Here is a 21,856-nt window from a genome sequence, read left to right on the forward strand (position 1 = left end):
TTGCATGCAGAATTCTTCCCACAACATGGGTTTCCATAAGCATAAGGATATCAATTATTGCATGCAGTGGTTCTCATTATGATTGTGTAAGATACAAAGGAAAAGTATTTTCTTCTATGGCAGAATGCACAATAGGGGGCAGAAGTGCTGCATTTGGCTATGGAGATTAGGCTCAACAAGCCATACACTCTGCTAGCCTGAAGATGGCAATATGTTCCTTAAAGTGTCACAAACACCAAGATGAAATACTGTATTTATTCAAAAGGAAGATGGCCCTAAATGTAAGATGACCCCTCCCCAAAGAAAGAGACTTATACATAAAAGCAGACATTCCTGAATTTAAAATGGCCTCTCCCTCAAAAAGCCAGAAGTATAAACAAAGTTTTCATTACATAGTAATCAATATATAATATATTACAGAATAAAATAATTATTTTCACTTTTTACACTTCTTTGAATTGTAACTCTTCATAGTTTTGTATGACACTATTTCAAATTTAAAAAAGCAAAACTGGCTTTTTTTTTTACCACAAGAGCCAAACTATTAGGCAAAGGCTGAAATAAGGACTGACCAACTGGCAATGCAATCCTTAACAGAATTACACTGAAACCAGTGGACTTAGAAGAATGCAATTCTCCTTGGCAATACACTTGTTAAACTGCTCCCCCCACCAATGTTTTCTGTAAACTAGGAAGTTACACTTTTACAAGAGACTATGTTATATCCCCAATCCAGCAGGGACATCTTAATTCTTCCCTGTCTAAAATGTCCACAAACCCATAATAGCTATAGCCTAATGTCCTAAACTGCTGAAAGTCCTGCAGGCTGGGGGGGGGGGCTGCTCTCTTTTGAAAGGAGGGGGAAAAAAGCTGAAGCACTTGGAAACTCCTACCTGAAGCACAAGGGAAGAAACAAAAGGCAGTATGGAGTAAAATTCTTAAGCAGAAACACAGTAAAAAGTGGCAGGAACCCCACTGTTCCTAGGACTTCATACTATTTGCCAGGCCAGGAACTGCAGTTTCCAAAGCCAGCAAGTCTTGAAACTCAAAACAGCAAAAAAAAAGGCTTTTTTTTGGTCAGAGATTGTATCGCTTTCATTGCTGCTTCTCTCTGCTGGTGAGTGAGCTGCACTTTCCCTCCAACACTCTCCACATGTACCTTTCACGTCAAGCCCCTACTGCCTCAGCACAGCACTATCAAGCAGTGGAAGATGGGCCCCCCTCCCTTTTTGTAGAAAGCAAAAAGAAGTTAAAAATTGTCTTCCTTTTAAGTAAATACAGCAGCACAAACAAGAAGCTTATTTTAATTACAAATAAAATCTTCAATTTTTTAAAAAGAGTACCTTCACTTACATTCTGGATATTGATCTGCAAAGCCATTTTGTAATGGTTAAAATCTTTGGCAAGCTCGTAGCCTTGATGGTAGAAAGTGAACATGCCCTGAAAAAATGACAGGACCTGAAATACAACAAGAAGAACTTTTTTTTTAGCAAAAGTGCCAAATCAGCGGCAGATTTCCTACTCCTCTCCTTTCAACACACACACATACACACGCCTCATCTTTCCAGCCAAGGCTGCAGTGTTTAAGGAAGAGTGGAAAGTGCTGTCACGTCATAGCTGATTCATGGCGAATCCGTGGGGTTTTCGAGGCAAACGACATTTAGAGGAGGTTTTATCACTGCCTACCTCCACATCATGACCCAGTATTCCTTGGCAGTCTCCCATCCAAATACTAGCCAGGGCCAACCCTGCTGAGCTTCCGAGATTGGAAAAAATCAGGCTAGCCTGGGCTACCAGATTAGGGCCTTTACAAATGATAAAGAATTGTTTCTTCCCTTGGCCAGTACAGCAGTGTTTAAAAGCAATAAAGTAATAAATGATTTAATCTTAGAAAAACTCATATAGATCTCTTCCACTATAAAATACAGAGAACAACTGAATGCCTTGAAGAAAAAAGACTACTTTTTAAAAAGATGCCAAAAAGGAAGCTGAACCCAAATGTATAAATAAAGGAATTATATATAATTAGGAATAAGGTCCATTGTGGAAATAAATACAAAGAGCTCTAGAAAGAGGCTCTAGGCAGGTGCCCTGGCCTTGAGCAGTCAGTGTCAATTTGCTGTGGCGACCTCAGCAGGGTATAATAACACAGAGTTTATTGTTTTCTCCAGGGGAACTGATCTCTGCCATCTGGAGACCAGTTGTAATTCTGAGTGATCTCCAGCCCTCACCTGGAGATCGGCAACAATGGTTCCCCAGGAGGAAAAGTACAGTCTTTCTCTGCAGTGGGGACCATAGCATTTCTCATCATTCTCCTCTCCCCCTTTTGATCTGCATAACAACCCTGTTAGGTAGGTTAGGCTGCAAGTCTGTGACTGGTCTGAAATCATCCATTCAGCTTCCACAGCAAGAACCTGGGTCTGGAAGACCCTGCTCTGAAGTGCTAACTGTTACATCACACTGGCAGTCATAGGGTGGCCACCTCAACAGGGTATAATGACACCATTTTCTCCAGGGGAACTGATCTGTGCCATCTGGAGACCACTTGCAATTCTGAGTGAAAATAACTGCTTTGGAGGGTAGACTCTATGGCATTCTGTTCAGCTTAGGCCTCTCCCCTCAACAGGGAATAATGACACAGAGTCCACCATTTTCTCCAGGGGAACTGATCTCTGCCATCTGGAGACCAGTTGTAATTCTGAGTAAAAATAACTTCTTTGGAGGGTGGACTCTATGGCATTCTGTTCAGCCAAGGCCTCTCCCCTCCCTAAACTCTGGCTTCCATAGACTCCACCATAAAATCTCCAGGAATGTCCCAACCTGCAGCTGGCAACTCTAGTCAGGACCGGCCCCTATGAGTTCCCCACAAAGGCCTGGAAAAGGCCTCCTCCCCCTAACTTTTTACTGACAGAACCAAGCCTGGTTGCCTAGCAACAGCCACTGAGGGGGAAGGAGGGTTGCCAGCTCTGAGTAGGGAAATACCTGGAGATTTGAGGGTTGGATCCTGTAGACGGCAGGTTTGGGGAGGGGAAGGACTCAGCAGGGTATAATGCCTAGGGTCTACCCTCCAAAGCAGCCATTTTCTCCAGGGGAACCGATCTCTGTCATCTGGAGATCAATTGTAACAGCAGGAGAGCTCCAGGTCCCACCTTGAACTTGGCAACTCTGGGGGATAGTCAGCCACACACCAGGAGGTTGAAGAGAATAGTTTGATGGCCCCTGGCCCACCTCAGTAGCCAGCCAGCCAGCCATGGAGGAGCTAAGCAGGAGAAGCATCTATGTCAGGTGAGACAGCCGTTTTGGCAGTTTATTCTGTCACGGAAGAGTGTCCAGGCAGGGGAGAGGAGCAGACCCAACACCCAGCCAATGGCATGCAAGTACTCTTGAGTGGCAGTTGATGGGCCAATGGCTGATGGAGCACACAGCACAGCCAATGGGAGAGCCAGAAACACAGCTATTTATTTCTTCATACACCCATTGCAGCCATGTGGAATATCACTTTGGAGCAGTGGCTCCCACACAGCTCAGTGAACAAATGAGGGAATTCTTTCTCCACTGCTTTCACCTACTCCATTTGCATTTGAAAAACACTGCACTGAGAAGATGAAATAAAATTATTTAGAATATGGAAGTGAAGGGCCTTGTCCTGAATTCTGCTTAGTCAAATGTCTTTTTCACTCTCTGCTAGTTATTATTGCATTCTCCCTCTTTCAAAATGCTTTTTGGTATAGAAGATTTTTACAACAAGGTACTTACAGGTTCTACAAATTCAAATTTCTTTCGTTCCTGTATCTCTTGCAGCTTACACACATATTCAAGAGACAGCTCATAAAAATGCTTTCGATTTTGTTCCACTTGATTGTCTGCCTGCATTAAAAAAAGTCTGCTTTAAGATTTTATATGTCCTATGCCAATTAAGCCAATTGATTTCAGTGAACTCAAGCTTCTAGGTCAAGATAATGAAAAGAGGCCTCCATATTCAGAGGCGATAAACCTCTGGATAGCAGTGCTAAGAGGCAGCATCAGGGGACGGCCTTGGCCTCTATATCCCGCTTCTTGGCCCTACAAGGCAACTGGTTAGCCACTGAGTGAAGCAGGATATTGGATTAGATGGACCACTAGTCTGATCTAGCAGAGCACCTCTTACATTCTTTCACCTAACATTCTGTGGGACTGTGACACAAATTTAATTTTTTTTCAAATGCCAAAAGATAAAATTCTACCTGTATTGCCGAATTCATTCTGTATCAGTTATTACATTAATTACAGCAATCATGTTTTTCACGGATACTGAAATATTTATTTAATAAATACATCAGACAATAGATAATTAATGTGTGGGAAGTTACCATTACCTTATAAATTCAACTACATTCCCCCTTAACCGGAAAATACATACTGTTGCATCCTAGTGATATAAGCGCTAAAGGTTAAGAGACAACAATTCTCAAAAGAAACTATAGTGGGGGGTACAAGAGCTCAGCTTCTACTTCACGGAACAACTCTGGTAGCATGAGAAAAATCAGCTCCTGTAATATCTAGCATTAAGACTATGCAAAATAATAATAATTTATTAACATATGCAGCTTTAGCATAATCTTAACTGGGAGCTCATCATATTTATGATATATGAAGCAAAAAATATTACATAGGCAGCATCACTTTCCAGCTATTCAAACTTCTTTATTCTTCTTTATTTTAAAATCTTATTTAAAAAAAAAATTTTTTTTTTAACCAAAACAAGAAAGCCTGGCTGCCGGCATTCAAGTTTCAAAAGAAAACGTATTACTGAAGTAATGTTTACACTTTTTGCCTTCAAAGGGTAAACATCTTCGACAAGACAATAGAGACAATACCTCCAATAGCTGTGTTTCTTTCTTCTTCGCTGACATATTTAAATGCTTGTCTAGCAAACTGTAGTTCTTCTCTGTTTCTTTATCATACTTCTTCTTTTCTTCCTACAGATGCAATTTTTAAAAAAGTGATAACATTTCAATGGTGACCACAAAATGACAGGTTTGCTTTTATTAACATTATGTAACCATGGTTATTTTTCTTAAATCGAAGCTGTCAATTTTACATTTTGAAAATGAAACTTGAAGCTATCCTTTTGTCCCAGAGTATCCTAATTGATTTTTAAAAACCATAAGCATATAATTGGTCATGCATATATACTTATGGTTTAAGACGTACATGATCACATCAGAGAACATCTGAAACAATCCCAAGAAAACACTCATGCTGCACGATCAAGCAAGAATAAGGAGTAAAACTAAATAAAAAAGGAGATGTTCTCATAATATGATGTTGTTGCCAATCCAGAAGATCTGAAATTTCAGATTCCATTAACTATCTACGTGGGAAAGCTCATGTTTCTTTTGTTCAGGTGTATTTTGAGAATTTGTCTAAAAGGGTTGGGGATCCAGACAAAACTGTCAATTTCCACTGAATCCACCTCCTTTCTGCTGCAGACCCTCCTCAAGACAGTCCTCAGGTTCCTCACCCCCAGGAGCAGCTTTTCATGGAGATCCGTAGGCTGCAGTTTGGGGGGGGGGGTTTTGGGGGGGGAGGACACTTCCATTCTGCCACTGGTAAATAGAGTCTAGATTCAACCCAGTGACTCCCTTCTGTAATAAGTAGAAATAGGTGATTCCCTGAAGCTAAGCCTTTTTCTCTGACAGAAAAGGAATTATCAGAAGAAACTACCGGAACCAACCCAGCGCTCTGAATTAAAGAAACTTTAGCTTTAGTCATGTAAGTTATCATATATATAACATAAACACACACACACACAAATAAAACAGCAGTTGGGGGAAAAAACACTTTTTACAAAGATGTTACAAGTCTCTACCACAGCAGCTATCCCCCTCAGAAAACATATCATCCTGTGAGTAAGAGGAAGAATGCTTCCCTAAGGTGGCATCTACCACCTATAAACATGCAAGTACTGTATTAAAAATATACTTTTAAAAAAACTAGACCAAATTAATTAGGGACCCTTTTTACTTCATCTAAATTATCAATAAACTAAATGTTGCAGCTCTGGTATGTTCTCATTTAAGCTAACAAAATACAAGTAACAGGAGAGTCTGTCTATCCTTCAGAAACACATGTAATATATCTAGCCTACTAGCCATGCCTCATGTAGATAATAATTAGTGCTCAACATCAGAGATGAACACCAATTTCTTTATGGCACTGACTAAAGATTTTTTTTATGAAATAAATCTGCAAAAAGACCCAACACTATAAATCTGCTCCACATCAAACACAGGGCAGCTCATGCGCTGGTTTGTCAAGAGAATTTCTGCCACTGAGCATTGCAAAATAGGGAATGGCTGAAGGGTGTCAGAATGTGGCAACGAGAATCAGGGCACCAAGCAAGTACAGGGCTATTGAGTGCAGCACTTAGCATTGGGAACTGATGGCGGCATCATTTGCTAACATCAGGGTCTGCTTTTCATTCAGTAGCTAGGCATTAGCAAACCATTACATGAGCTACCACTAGTCAAATGTGCTCAACTTCAACCTGAACAGAAAAAGAAAGTAAAAACAAAGATCAAGAAATTATCAACAAACCTTGGCAGCTCCAAGCTGCTCTTTTCTGAACCTTTCCAGAGGTTTGATAAGAGTTTCAGTAACACTAAGTGCCTTCCAAGAAAGAAGAAAAATAGCTTACAATATGTACTTAATACTTTAACAGATGGGGTTAAGCAGCTGAACAATTACACCAAAAGCAAACAGTTATGTTCAAAGTACAGGCCAACTTTTTTCTCAGGACTACACCTCTGTTGTTGTTCTTATTAGTAAAAATAGATTTAATCATCTCATTTTATTCTGTTTTGTTAAGCTTCTTTCTTGGCCTGTCTCCTAACTGCGAGCCAGTGAAATTCAGTTTGACTGACTGCTTATATTGATTGTCTATTACTAATTTTCTAACAGACTCCTTTCTTATTAGTGGGTTTTAATAATAATAAATATTCAGTAGCATTTTAACATTTTGATACTTTTTATTTTATTATTTTTACAAGAGATAAGATACTTTGAACATACTAAAAAAACTGGGATAAGATATTTTTAATAAACAAAAAGGAGGTGACAAACACATGTGGATGGATTTAATGGAAACTGTGTCCGTGTTCATTATAAAATAGGGGGGAAATGCCCTGTAAATAATCTCATCCTGTCAAAATCAGTGTATAATAACTGAATAGAACTAAAGAGAGATTATTATTTTTTTAAAGTTTATTCTTTATCAAATGTTCATAATATTTCTGCTGAAAAAATATGATAGCCTTGAATCAGAGGGGCTTACTTAGAGAAAGGTACAAAGATCCTCCACAAACATGTGTATTCATTGCATTAAAACCAGCTTCCTGGAAAGGCATTACAATTGTACAGCAGTTCGATCTCCCAGTCAACTCATATTAATGGCTACGTAATTATTTATTTATTTAGAAACTGTATATGCTGCCTCTCCAGTGTCCTGCTGAGGCAGCTCACAACTAAGATAACAAAACAAAACCATTAAAACACAACCATTAAAAACAAAGCAGAGGAGCCACTTGGTCTCACAGAGGAAAAGAAAACCGCCCCCGTCCCATTTGGCTTCAGCTTCATTCCCTCTTGTTCCCAGTCACCCATTCCCCACAATGCTCCCATCACAGGCTCTTTCGCTCTTATTGCCTCCCCACCACCACCTCCCAGTTGCATCTTCCCAAGCATACACCTGCCTTCCCCAGCAGTATTATTTCCTTCATCTCAAGGGGAAGGAAGAGTTAATTCAATACATGTGTATATGTTTCTGGTTGCCCAGGTTTGCAGACACCTCTCTCCTATTCTTATTTGGTCCCCATGTTGGGGATTTTTTTGATCCAGAGAGTGGTGCCATTTTAAGAATTAGATATATGACACAACATTAGTTGTTTGTGTTAAAAGTGGTTTAATATTTTGAAGAAGAGCTCTTTTGTTATTAATCAACAGCTGAAGTTAAATAAACATTAACAAGTGGAAACAAAGCACAAGCCCTTTAACACCAATACAAACTCAAGAGCAGTTACAGTTATAAAAATCATTCCTTTCCTTTTATAGTCTTAAATCATAATCCCTTGGGAGCTTCCTTCATGTAAACTACATGAAAAGAATGGGAACAGCATAATTACGGGCTTATGCTACCCTTAGGTGCCAGCTAAATTTAACACAATCTGAATTACTACAGCCCAAACAAGGGGGGAAAACCCTAAACACTATGCTCATCTATGTTCACTTGTTAGTGTACATACAAGTTCTATATCTACATAAGATTAAGGAATTTTATACAAAATAATCAAGTGCTGACTGTATAATTTAAAATTCAGAAGCACCTAGGAAGTCATATATATTACACACACACACACAAAAAATGCATATCCTTTACGAATCAATCAGACACCTAAATTTGCTTCTATATGCTACAATGGAAGGAAAACATGTGGGATTTATAGTGCATTCTCAGTGCTTTCAGTATTTTCCCATATATGAAAAACTGTACTGCCTGGAGCTCATTTCATTTTCAAAGTAAACATTAGGATCATGAACACAGTTGTCATCCAAAAGACATTCTTTGAACTGTCTCCCACGACCCACTTACTACTCTGTGTTCCACTCTGAAAGAACATTTTGCACTCATTTCACTGGCAAAGGACCAGCTGACCTTTAGTTAGGAAAGTTTTGGTTTTTTAATAAAAAGGTACAAATACACATTACATGCAAGCAAATTTAATGTATAATTTATTCAAGCACAAAACTTACGTTCCTACAAACACTGAATTGTTTTAATTTTCTCTCTACCCCCACTGTGAATTATAGATATATAAACCTATTATATATAAAAACAAGAATGTCATTGTCCTGGACCCCTTCCAGTCCTGTTTTTGTCCTGACCATGGGACAGAGACAGTGCTGGTTGCCCTGGTAGATGATCTCTGGAGATATTTGGTCGAGGTGGATCGGTGCTGCTGATACTTCTTGATCTGTCAGCAGCATTCAACATGGTTGTCCATGATGTGTTAACCCACCGCCTCCCTGACGGGGGATACAAGGGCTTGCCTTGCAGTGGCTGACCTCCTTTCTCCAAGGTCAGGGACAGAGGGTGGCATTTGGGGGAGAGTTATCCTAACAACACCCACTGGAATGTGGTGTGCCACAGGGAGCAATTCTCTCCCCTATGCTCTTTAACATCTATATGCACCCCCTTGCCCATATTATCTGGAGATGCAGGATGGAAGTTTAGGAGGGGATAATTGGCATTTCCCAGCCATTATAACCACTTTCCTTTCCTCCTTGATGATGGTTACTCAGAGGGAGTAGAGAGCAGATGGGAAAATTATCTGGAGATATGGGCTGGGATGTCACTAGTATGTGGATGACACCCAGCTCTACCTACTGATGGACAGCCGCCTGGACACAGCCCCAAGAGATCTGAATAGGGCATTAAAGGCTGTGGATGGATGGTTATGACAGAGCCGACTGAAGTTAAATCCATCCAAGATGGAAGTCCTATACCTGAGTCGCAGGGGATTGAGTCAGGAATCAGACTCCCAACCTTCAATGGAGATCCACTGACGCTAACGCTGAGGGTGAAGAGTCTGAGGGTGTTCCTGGATGCCTCCCTTTCTATGGAGGCCCAGGTCACCATGACTGCCAGGTCTGCCTTTTTCCATCTGTGACAGATCAGGCGGTTGGCCCCTTATCTCGCCCCCCATGACCTGGCTACAGTGACCCATGCAATGGTCACTTCCAGACTGTATTGTAACTATCTCTACTTGGAGCTACCCTTGACTCAGCTCCAAAAGTTGCACCTAGTGCAGAATGCAGCAGCACGGGTGTTGACAGCGACGCCTGTGCAGGCTCGCATTAACCCAGTGCTGCGCAAACTGCACTAGCTGCCTATCGAATAGCAGATCCATTTCAAGGTTATGGTGCTTACCTTTAAAGCCTTATATGGTCAGGGGCCAGCATACCTTTGGGACTGCCTCTCTCCATATGAACTGAGGTCTACCAACAAACATCTTCTGGTAGTCCCTGGCCCCAGGGCCTTCTAGGCCCTGGCCCCGACTTAATGGAATAAGTTCCTGTATGAGATCAGGGCCCTGCAGGATTTTTTACAACTCCACAGGGCCTGTAAGATGAGCTCTTCCACCAAGCTTTTGACTGAGGCAGCGGACGTTCATTCTGCCCCCCCCCCCGTTGATCTTCTATCAGTGGCCCCGATCTGAATAGCTATACAAGAACCACTGACTCCTGAGATATCTGGCTAAATTATACATGGCATTTTATGAGTATGTTGTTTTATATTGTTGTTTTTAATTGTATTGTGTACTGTACTCAGAGTGATGGAACCAGCCCTGAGCCTGCTTGCGGGGAGGGCGGAATACAAGACCAATAAAATAAAAATTAAAAAATTAAAAATGAATGAAAAAATAATGTGTTTAATTACATTGTCACTGTCATTATTGTTGAAAATCACCTCTGCTTTATGAAGTGTCTTTTAGTGCTTTCTTGACATTTCATCTACTTTTGTCCAAACCCAGGACATTGACTGTTAGAAAGGCTTGTTTTGATAGAAGTTGTTCTTTCTCTCAGACAGCATATGGGACATAACTTTGGGAGACCTGAGCTTTGCAACCTCTGAACTTATCTGATAAAGGTTAATAAAATTCCCAAACCAAGGTAAATTAAACTAGTCTCTTTATGAGGAAGAAGAAGAGAAGGTTTTTATACCCACTTTCCTCTACCTTAAGGAGTCTCAAAGTGGCTTACAATCACATTCCCATCCTCTTCCCGCAACAGGCACCTTGTGAAGCAGGTGGGGCTCAGAGAGTTCTGAGAGAACTGTGACTGACCCAAGATCACCCACCAGGTTTCATGTGGAGGAGTGGGTTCTCCAGATTAGAGTCTGTTGCTCTTAACCACCACACCATGCTGACTCTCAGTTTATTTAACCAGTAGGCCAGTTTCTTTAAGCAGTAACACCCCATGTTACTTGTTAATTTAGTTCATATTTAGAATCAGGGGGCATATGCAAACCATAAATATATAATAAGCATGGATGCATGTGCAAATCTAGCCTGCATTCTCCTTTACATACACTGTAAAAGAGAGAATGAAGAGATTCAGAAGAGGAAAGTATCTCACAACTGACATAGTTGACTTGGATTTTGTGTCCTTGCAGCACCAAAAGAGGATGTTAAATTACTGACTATTCTGTAATAGTACAAAAATACAGAAGATTTCTAGTCAATTTCATTAACGGAGAAAAATATTCTAAAGCACTTTAAAAATTAAAAGGTTGTCTACTTAGAATGATTGCATTCTATTAAGCAAACGAAGAAATGCTTCTGTATTGCACAACTAGCAGAACTTCACTTTTTGGATTCAACTAAAAAAATGTCCCTCAAGGGGCAAAGAATAGCCCTCTTGATATTTGCCTTGGGGACATGTTATGGAAATGTCAGTTATGGAAATGTACTGTTTCTTGAGTTATCCAATAATAATGTGGACAATTCTAAACTAAGACCCCTTTTTTGTTCAAAAACATACTAATCCTTTTTTATAACCCACTAGAAGATACGAAACCAGCAAATGAAACATTTCTTAAATGTTATTAATTGTTCAGCATGTATTCAACTAATCAAACAGAATGGCAAAAAAAACCCTGGCAATTTTAAAATTTGTAAATACCATTGAAATGTTACTAAAATATCACTGAAGGAAACAGGTCTTATTCAACCACTGTCTACATATAGTTAGCTATGAAATCTGAGTTACTCACTGAATGGCCATTTATATGCCTGGATGCCCTTTTTTGAATAGGCTGGTTGACAACTTTACTAAACACAACAGAGGCAGGTAGTAAATGATGACTCCCTTGAACCCACACAGAAAAAAGAAAAATGAAAATAATTGTTCGTGAATTAACTTGCTGTTGAGGGGTGAAGACATGAGAGATTCCGCCATCTCCTGTCAAAGAACGCTAACAGCAAGTTTCATTAGCAAAACATACTGTTATGTCTGTGTCTACTATAACTACACTGCAAAACAATAAAACAAGTAGGCAACATATATGTCAGTTTTTCGAAGCATTTTACTAGTAGCAATTTTAAGGCAACCTTACATTACAGCAGCATTAGCAAACATTTGCTGCCCCAAATTTTATACTAATTCTGTGATATTATGGTACAGAATACTTAGCAGCACATCATCAATGGGTACAGAGCTGGAGAGATAAACCCAAGGTTCAGCATCAATTTTATTTTTATGGATGGGAGAGTGATCACAAGCAAACCCAGGGAACTGCATCAATTTTATTTTTATGGATGGGAGATGAGTGGGAGGAGCTCCTTTGGGAAGACTGAAATTTGAACTTACAAAACACAACATCATAGAACAGTTTTTATAGCTTTGGCCTGGAGCCAAATATTGTGGGCACTATATATCCTGACATTCCATGGGTTTCAATGGAACATCTGTGGAATGTTGGCACTATGAAAACATTCAACAAGAGAGGGGATAAATTTATGCTCATTTTCTTCTATATGCCAGAAATAAGATCATAAAAATGTCAAAATATTTGCTATTGTACCCGGAAACAAAGAATTATATTTTTTCTACACTCTTTCAACCTTCCAGCAAAAAGAAAATATAAACTTGTTCATTCTTGGCAACGTTTTTAAAAATAATCTGCATACACGTTATGATCTGGATTCATCTCTAAGATTAGAAAACACTTTAAAGTGCCCTGAAGAGACGGAGTGGACTAATCATGAATACTAGTGACTAGAAAATATCTTCTTAGTATTATGGATTCAGGAAACTGTTATCTATGAACAATACATAAATGCTTCAGCAGCCTAAACTAGACAGTACTGTCATCCTACTGAACTCTGGCTTCACAATCTTTAGTATATGTCCTGCTCATTCCAGCACAAACTAAAAGGAAACCTACTGTTATATTTCTCCTTTCCAAACACAAAATGATTGCAAACAACACCTATCTCAATGTAGATTACTCCAGTAGCGAATGAAAATAAAACAGAACATTAGTCTGGGCTGAAAGAAAGCAAATATTCAGCCATATAAATCTAAACAAACAAATCTCACTCATTGTTCAACAGTCCATCTCTGTAATGCTTTATGTAGACCACACAGATTTTCAAAGAACTTATTCATCATATAAGTTTATTATCTGCCTTTTGGTCCAGCCAATCATTACTCAGTTAACTGTTGCAGCTGCAGTTCCCTGGGTTTGCTTGTGATCACTGCAGTGAAAAGATCTTCCACAGAGTCTAAGCCAATGGGCAATAGGGGACGCTGCTCCAGTCCCCATGCTTGGAGGGGCTGGCTGCCCACAGCCATGCTCCCTCAAAGGCATAAAGAGGAAGAAGAAGAGTAGGCTCCTGTTGCTGCTTTTATCTGTCCTATATAGGGCTCGGGCAGCTGGTTTCTGGGGCTTCGAGTAGCAGCTGTAGCCTTGCTTGGCCCCCCGTGGGGATGGCACTGATTCTGAGGCCCCATCCTGGACTTTTACCCAACGTCCTAGAATTACTAAGACAGTCCCTGGTCTTCTGTTTCTTCTGTGTGACCACAGTGGCTATTAGAAACTGCCACTACATAGGACAAAGGAGCCTCTTCCTCAGTTTAATAGCACCAGTTCTCCATATCCATGCTGAACTTCTGTAGATTGGCACCTGGTCATCTGACTGAAATGGTTCTGATTTCCTTGGTCCCTTGTCATTATAGGCCTTTTGTCTGAGTTTCACATCTGGTTCTTGTAAGTGCACTTCTGATTGCACTTCTTCATCTTCTAATAACAAAAATCCTTTTCAAACAACTTCTCAAGTTAAAAATTTCAGCAACAGCTTTCTGTGCTCCACAGAGAGACACTAGCAATGCTATATGCTGTATCTTAAGCTTCTTCCGTAATTTCTGAACCATTTTCACTTCTCTTCCAATTAAGTTATTCAATCTGATGAAATTCTAGACTAGAGGTTGTATGAAGAAACTCATATTCTTGTAGAAAGTCACAGCAATTAAACTGAAGAACACTATCTGTTTGATTCACTTTGGGTCTATTCGGTCTCACGAACAGGGATGGGCATGAACCTGCCCATGACCCTAAATTCACCTGGGTCATGGCTAGCAAGCCAAGGTCCATACGATCTCCCCCCAACGAGCCTCCCACAACCCTTTACATGGTTTTTGGAGATTTGTTCAGCTCGTGGTAGTCCATATTGGTGGCATCTGTGGCAGATACATTGGTGCCAATCAATTAAGATTGTCAAAGCAACGGGCAGGGGGAATGGACTTCTGCAGCCATGGAAAGAACAAAAGTGGCCTTTTAAAGCTCGACAGGCAGTGCTGGCCGCCAATATGAGAGCTCCCATTCTGCTCTGTGGGAGCAGAATGATATATGCCCCTGCCCCAGCTCACATGCAGCCTTTGTTCTCCATTGTCAGCAGGCATGCCACGTGGCAGTTAGAAGCAGAGAGGTAAGGGAACTGGAAATCATTCCTGTGAACAGTGGGGTTGGGAGTGTCTGGTGCTTACTCAAGGCTCTGAGGCACTTGTCCGTCTGCTCATGCTGAGCAGAGGGGCTTAACTCCATTGGTTCCTCAGCTGAGGAAACCCCCCCCCACTGTGACTACTAGCTCTGTCTGGCCAGGAATTGAGTGGACTCAGGGCTCTGAGCCACCTGTCTCTCTGCTCACGTTGGGCAGAGGGGTTTAACTGCTGGTTGTCTTGCCAGAACAACCCCTCCTCCTTTTCATACTTATTTCAAATTCTAAGCACCTCTCCCCAGCTGGGGTGGTGTCCGGTGAACTCAGGCCTCTGAGCCACCTGTCCTGCTCACACTGAGCAGAGGGGCTTAGCTACTAGCTTGCAGGGGGGCCATTCAACCCACTCCTGAACCTGTGATTTCCCCAGAGAGCACTTACCTGGGGGCACCTGCTTTGGGAGGCTGTAACTTAGCCCCCTAAATCCAATCCTCACAAAACTTAGAAGGGCAGGTAGAGAAGAGTCAGCTGGAGATATGCTGCGATTTTGGTGTCTCTAGCCCACAGTGGGGTCACTCTACTGCATCACAAACCTCAGGAAATGAACCAGTTTGGTAAATGGAAAGGTTCATGGTTCACAGTTTGTGTGACCCCACGAACCTTCACAAACCTCAATTTTCCCAGTTCGTGGCCATCTCTACTCATAAAGATCAATTTTGCAATAATACATGAAGCCATTGTATTCATTAGGAAAGCAATCTATATCATCTGTGAATTATCACATATTTTTTCTGTGCATACCACCAACTTTTGTCTGTACCAGTAAAGTGCACTTCTGATTGCACTTCTTCATCTTCTAATAAGAAAAATCCTTTTTCAAACAACTTCTCAAGTTAAAAACTTCAGCAACAGCTTTCTGTGCTCCACAGAGAGACACTAGCAATGCTATATGCTGTATCTTAAGCTTCTTCCGTAATTTCTGAACCATTTTCACTTCTCTTCCAATTAAGTTATTCAATCTGATGAAATTCTAGACTAGAGGTTGTATGAAGAAACTCATATTCTTGTAGAAAGTCACAGCAATTAAACTGAAGAACACTATCTGTTTGATTCACTTTGGCTCTATTCGGTCTCACGAACAGGGATGGGCATGAACCTGCCCATGACCCTAAATTCACCTGGGTCATGGCTAACAAGCCAAGGTCCATACGACCTCCCCCCAACGAGCCTCCCACAACCCATTACATGGTTTTTGGAGATTTGTTCAGCTCGTGGTAGTCCATATTGGTGGCATCTGTGGCAGATACATTGGTGCCAATCAATTAAGATTGTCAAAGCAATGGGCAGGGGGAATGGACTTCTGCAGCCATGGAAACAACAAAAGTGGCCTTTTAAAGCTCGACAGGCAGTGCTGGCCGCCAATATGAGAGCTCCCATTCTGCTCTGTGGGAGCAGAATGATATATGCCCCTGCCCCAGCTCACATGCAGCCTTTGTTCTCCATTGGCAGCAGGCATGCCACGTGGCAGTTAGAAGCAGAGAGGTAAGGGAACTGGAAATCATTCCTGTGAACAGTGGGGTTGGGAGTGTCTGGTGCTTACTCAAGGCTCTGAGGCACTTGTCCTTCTGCTCATGCTGAGCAGAGGGGCTTAACTCCATTGGTTCCTCAGCTGAGGAAACCCCCCCCCACTGTGACTACTAGCTCTGTCTGGCCAGGAATTGAGTGGACTCAGGGCTCTGAGCCACCTGTCTCTCTGCTCACGTTGGGCAGAGGGGTTTAACTGCTGGTTGTCTTGCCAGAACAACCCCTCCTCCTTTTCATACTTATTTCAAATTCTAAGCACCTCTCCCCAGCTGGGGTGGTGTCCGGTGAACTCAGGCCTCTGAGCCACTTGTCCTGCTCACACTGAGCAGAGGGGCTTAGCTACTAGCTTGCAGGGGGGCCATTCAACCCACTCCTGAACCTGTGATTTCCCCAGAGAGCACTTACCTGGGGGCACCTGCTTTGGGAGGCTGTAACTTAGCCCCCTAAATCCAATCCTCACAAAACTTAGAAGGGCAGGTAGAGAAGAGTCAGCTGGAGATATGCTGCGATTTTGGTGTCTCTAGCCCACAGTGGGGTCACTCTACTGCATCACAAACCTCAGGAAATGAACCAGTTTGGTAAATGGGAAGGTTCATGGTTCACAGTTTGCGTGACCTCACGAACCTTCACAAACCTCAATTTCCCCAGTTCATGCCCATCTCTACTCATAAAGATCAATTTGATTTTGCAATAATACATGAAGCCATTGTATTCATTAGGAAAGCAATCTATATCATCTGTGAATTATCACATATTTTTTCTGTGCATACCACCAACTTTTGTCTGTACCAGTAAATGTCCTCCAATTACCTCCTTGGGTTGTTGAGGCCAACAGAGCCTCTATTTCAGACAATGCACAAAAGCCTTGCAAAACAACTTCTATGTCACTAATAACCTGTGGCCATAATAAGACCCCTCTGGCCTTGCTATTGTACATTTCAATGTCCAGGTGCCCTTCCTGAGAGAAAGGCAGACTATAAATAATGTATAAGCCAACACTTTTTTTTACAAGGATTGGAGACAGCCTTTCCCCCCTTTCAGTAAGGTTACAACCAGCACTGAAAATTCCTTTTTAAAATGGTTATATGATATTACTATAGGGTAGCAAGGTTCTAAGAACTTTTTACAAGGCATGATCATGAGAAGTTGCTTAACACATAGTGCATCTAGCACTTGACATATTTTTTATAATCAAATTTACATCAACTGCCTCAGAAGCTTCCCCAGAAACTTGAACTTCTCTAGATGTACAGGTCCATTCCACCACCACCCCAACAAAGCCTTAAAGGGCAACTCACTTTACTGGGCTATGTATGCTTGATCTATTTGGTGCCATTCACTCTTCAGGGTAGACAGAATCTCTTTCTCTTTTAACATGTGTGTTCAACACACCCAGTTTCTTCTTTTCACTTTGATACTGCTTGCAGACTTTGGCAAAGTGTTCCATCTTGTTTCAAATTCTTCTATACGTCCATCACTGATGGTACATGCTAACCTCTATGTCGGACTGCCAAGAGGCTTGGAGAAAAATGCCCAGTCCCTTTAATAGAAACCTGATGTGTGGAAATGGGAAAATGAAGCTCTTTATACCATGACAGTAAATAACATCACCTGGTAAATAATGTTCCATTAAGTCTCTATTAAAGGGCCAGGACATTTTTTTCTCGGTTTCATTATGGCTCAAGTAGCAAACAAGCCTGTATTCTCTCTTTGAGAATAACATAAAAGCAAATTCAAAGGATACTGATCAGTAGATACATTTTAAGGAAGAAGAAAAGGGAAAAGATTTCTTGCAAAAGGTTCAGCTCGATGACTAAGAAACTTTTGGAGCAGGAAAAACTAAAAGGGAAAAAACACAGGACAGAACAACAGAGAGAATGCATTGTATTGTGCTTTATCTTCAGATGTTATACCCGTGCAAACTGGAAGCCCTATCAGGGGGTCACCACTGCTGCAAGGCTCGCTATATGCTCTTTCACCACTGCATGTGAACTGTGCAATATGTGGATTGTCCATCTATATACAGCTTCCATACATAAACCAAAATGGAAGCTCTACGTGCATGGAAGCTGTATGTGCATGGAAAAATCCATGCATTGCCCAATTTACACAAAATGGTGACCGCACTTATCAGGTATGTCATCAGGACTGCATGCTCCCAGTACATGCAGCTGGTGTGCTGCCAGTGTGTAGGGATGTAATGTCTGAGCTACTGTTACATGAAAAGCTGTTTATTTTCATCAAAAAGGTAAGCAGCCAAAGTTGACTGCCAATGTACTTTTAAAAATAATCTTCCATTTAACTCAAAACACTGAGACCTTACCATTATTTCTCTTTGTTCTTCTAAATTTTTCAGAAAGTTAGAGAATTCATGGAGGGATGCATCTGTAACAGAAAAAAGCATTAGATTGTGGCAAAGCATGAAGAACAGCAAAGAACAAAACATTAAATGAATATGACATATTCATAGCTATTGCACTCACATACCTATACATCGCTCATCATCTGTTTCTGCATCACCAATAAATTCAAATTTAAACTCTCTCAGTGAGTGGGCAAACTTTCTTTGGGCAGCTGAAAGGTCTATTAAAAACACAAAATCAAAACAAGAATCATTAACAGTTCAACGGCAATACTCGTGAGTTTAAGTAAAAGTGTTGTTCCTTATGGCCTAGGCTTATGGAACATGGCATAAATGTCACAAAGATTAAGCTCTGTCATAACATTGTATAAAGGGAATTTTATTTTACTTATCATCATACAGTAACTGGACATTCATTGTCACATGAGGCAGCTATACTTTTATCCCCTTTAACTAGTGATAATGCCATAGTTCATTCATATTTGATTTGGTATAAAATTTGTTGATCATGTTTAGCATAATTACAATTAAAGCATCATTTCAAACAAAACTTATTTTCCTACTCAGAATGTTAAGTGAGATTCTGCACATATGAAAACAACATTCAGAAGATCAGTAACTGCACAAAGATATTTAATTTTGCCTTCTTACTCTTAATGAAATCCTCATGGATTTCTTTGCAAGTATGTTACAAGAAACTCAGAGAAGATTTGGACACTTTGTCTTGACAGTTACCGTGTTTCCCCGAAAATAAGACACTGCCTTATATTTATTTTTTCTCAAGAAGTCACACTAGGGCTTATACCACAAATGCATAGAAATCCTGCTAGGGCTTATTTTTGGGGTAGGTCTTATTTTCGGGAAAACAGGGTACTGTGCTGTCCCGCCCAAGCCTGGCTCACATCAGTCTAACCCATCCTTTATAGGGGATTGATACTGCGTAAAATGTGCTGTGGGCTATGCTGTAATGGATCAGCCCAGGAGGTGACCTCGAACAGGGATAGCGTTTTTTTTCTTCCAGTCCTTTGATCTGAACCCCACTGCATTATGTTGTTTTACCAGGAGTCTTCGCTGTTAGATTCAAATATCATTATTATTTCAATTTTCTCATTTTTTCTTACCAACTAACTGTTCTATAATACTTGTAATCCACCATGAAGGGAGCGGTGGCGCAGGGACTAAAACACCTGCTATAACATCTAGCGAACATCTAGGCTGTTCGAGACACGCCGCGGCTGGGGTGAGCTCCCGGCCCTAGTCCCAGCTCCCGCCCACCCAGCAGCTCGAAAGCATACTTGCGAGTAGACAAAGTGGGAACCTGCCCTAGGTGGCAGGGGGCACCCTCCTCCTTGTCGGGAAATGTGTAGCAGGCGGCAACGGCGAACAGCGATGGCGGGACAGCCTGGCGACCCAGTGAGCATGCGGAACCTGGATGGAGGCGGAGCTACGAAGGCGCAGTGACGCGCAGCGGAGCCAGTTGGACAGAGCCGAGGCTGCGGCCAGCGCGTGGCTGCGCTCTAGGGGGAAGCCGCCGGAAAGAAGCTGCCGAACTACCAGCTCCAAGGCGCCAGAGAAGAGAACGCCGGAACAACATCTATACCCAAAGCCTGTGGGAATACAACAACAACAAAGAGCCGCTCTGCTACATGGGTGCTGGTAGGTAGTCACCTCCCCTGTTAATGTGGCCCTAGACAGGAAATATAATCATATGTAAACCGCTCAGAGACCCTTGCAAAAAAAGGGGGAGGGTTGAGTGGTATATAAGCCGAAAGTTAAATAAATAAATAAACCCTAGTCAGAAAGCCAGGCTATGAATTAAAGTAATGAAAATGAAAATAAACTAGGCATCCTAACGTACCTGACAGTCAGCAACTGAAAGGATTCAATAAATATGCTTTTCCCATAGTTAAATTTCATCCCTCAGTTTTGTATGGAATATGGAGAAATACTCAAGCCCAAGAGAAAGGCTAAGTTCTAAACGCCTCATGTTAAAAGTTATTTATAGTTCAACAGGACATGGCTGAAAGGAAGAGGCTTTAGGAGTTATGCAGACACAAACATTTTAATCTTGTCTGGAAGTCAGGAGGCAATTGGAATTATTATCTGCTCTTCAAGCATAGGGGCTACAGTAATAACAAATTATTCAGGAGAAGTCCTGCAGAATCCCTCTGGCTATTCAAATTCCTCCCCCATGTGATTTAGTATTATTTTGTTGAGCAGACAGGCTCTCAACAAAGAAAGCTAGATATTTTAAGTGAAAGCCAAGATTCTAAAGATTCTGCCAGACCATCATATTCCACAGTACAGGGTCAGATTCCATGTTTCCATGGCAATTACACCCATACAGATATCCTGCCCACTGAAAACAACTAAAGCCTAGTTGTTGTTATTTTCATGAATTCACCTCTTAAAAACTCCAAGACCTTCAACAAGGAAGCATAAATTCTGCAATGGATGTTAAGCAAATACTGAACAAACACATTTAGCCTGCATAACAGAGGAGGCATTCATTTACTAAGAAAATATACCTGCTAGTTTATCTCTCTATATAAATATGTATAAAAGTTCTATGAACAGGAAACAAAAAAAACTGAGGGATATGGAGCAGCCAATTGAAAATGCATTATGAACAGACAAGAGCAACATGTTTTCACTAATTCTTACTAACAGGCTAGGAAATCAGCAATAAGACCAAAGGTGGTGCTTCCTAAAAACATTGCCAATATTTAATAGAACTAGGAGAAACACATTTCTTGGAACTTTTCACATATCAGTTCTAACGACTTGAATCTAACAATAGTACTGAAAAATGAGAGCAATAACCCCAGTCACTTCTGGCTATGGCCAATTATAGCAAAGAAAAAAAGGGGAGCAGGTGCTCAGTTCAGATAGTACAAGAGCAAGAAAAGGGGGGGGGAGAGAAAATAACATGCACTGCAGGTGATAAAGTCACATCTATAAGATAAATCCCTTATACAAAAATTATATTAAAACAGACAAAATGTTTTATAAACATAATTTATTTGTTATGAGACTGGGTTATGTATTCATGTTGAATCTTCCTCAATTTTGTGCTAAAAACACTTCCGCAAGACATAAATTGCTAAGAGACATGAAGGCTTTTACCTATGGATTTCGCCTTTATCTACTACTTACAATACATGTTTATCACCATTTCCCTTGCTCTTTTAAGACCAAATCACAGATTTCATGGAATATCAGAGACAGGATTTCCCAATGTTTCCATTATTATTTTAAAGCAGCAAGGGAAAGATCCAAATTTGTTCCAAGTAGTGCTGATAAGGAAGTAGTTGTTTAATCTTTCCTCGATATCATGCTTTCCATGATTTCAATCACACGCTAAAGCTTCTGTTAA

The 21,856-nt window shown here is 41.0% G+C and overlaps 1 protein-coding gene across 1 annotated transcript in view; it reads right to left on the reverse strand.

Annotated features, from left to right (window-relative positions):
* The window catches only part of ARHGAP10 (Rho GTPase activating protein 10), a 178,051-nt gene that overhangs the window by 100,156 nt on the left and 56,039 nt on the right, over window positions 1–21,856 (reverse strand). Inside the window, exons 2-7 of the mRNA XM_015418456.1 lie at window positions 18,606–18,701; window positions 18,442–18,503; window positions 6,580–6,651; window positions 4,857–4,958; window positions 3,757–3,867; window positions 1,354–1,458 (exon numbers count right to left, since the gene is read on the reverse strand). Of these exons, the coding sequence (XP_015273942.1) occupies window positions 1,354–1,458; window positions 3,757–3,867; window positions 4,857–4,958; window positions 6,580–6,651; window positions 18,442–18,503; window positions 18,606–18,701 (548 nt within the window). The remainder of the gene's footprint in view (window positions 1–1,353; window positions 1,459–3,756; window positions 3,868–4,856; window positions 4,959–6,579; window positions 6,652–18,441; window positions 18,504–18,605; window positions 18,702–21,856) is intronic.

The sequence above is a fragment of the Gekko japonicus genome, unplaced genomic scaffold (assembly GCF_001447785.1).
Source record: "Gekko japonicus isolate JY-2015 unplaced genomic scaffold, Gekko_japonicus_V1.1 scaffold148, whole genome shotgun sequence".
Classification (NCBI taxonomy): domain Eukaryota; kingdom Metazoa; phylum Chordata; class Lepidosauria; order Squamata; family Gekkonidae; genus Gekko; species Gekko japonicus.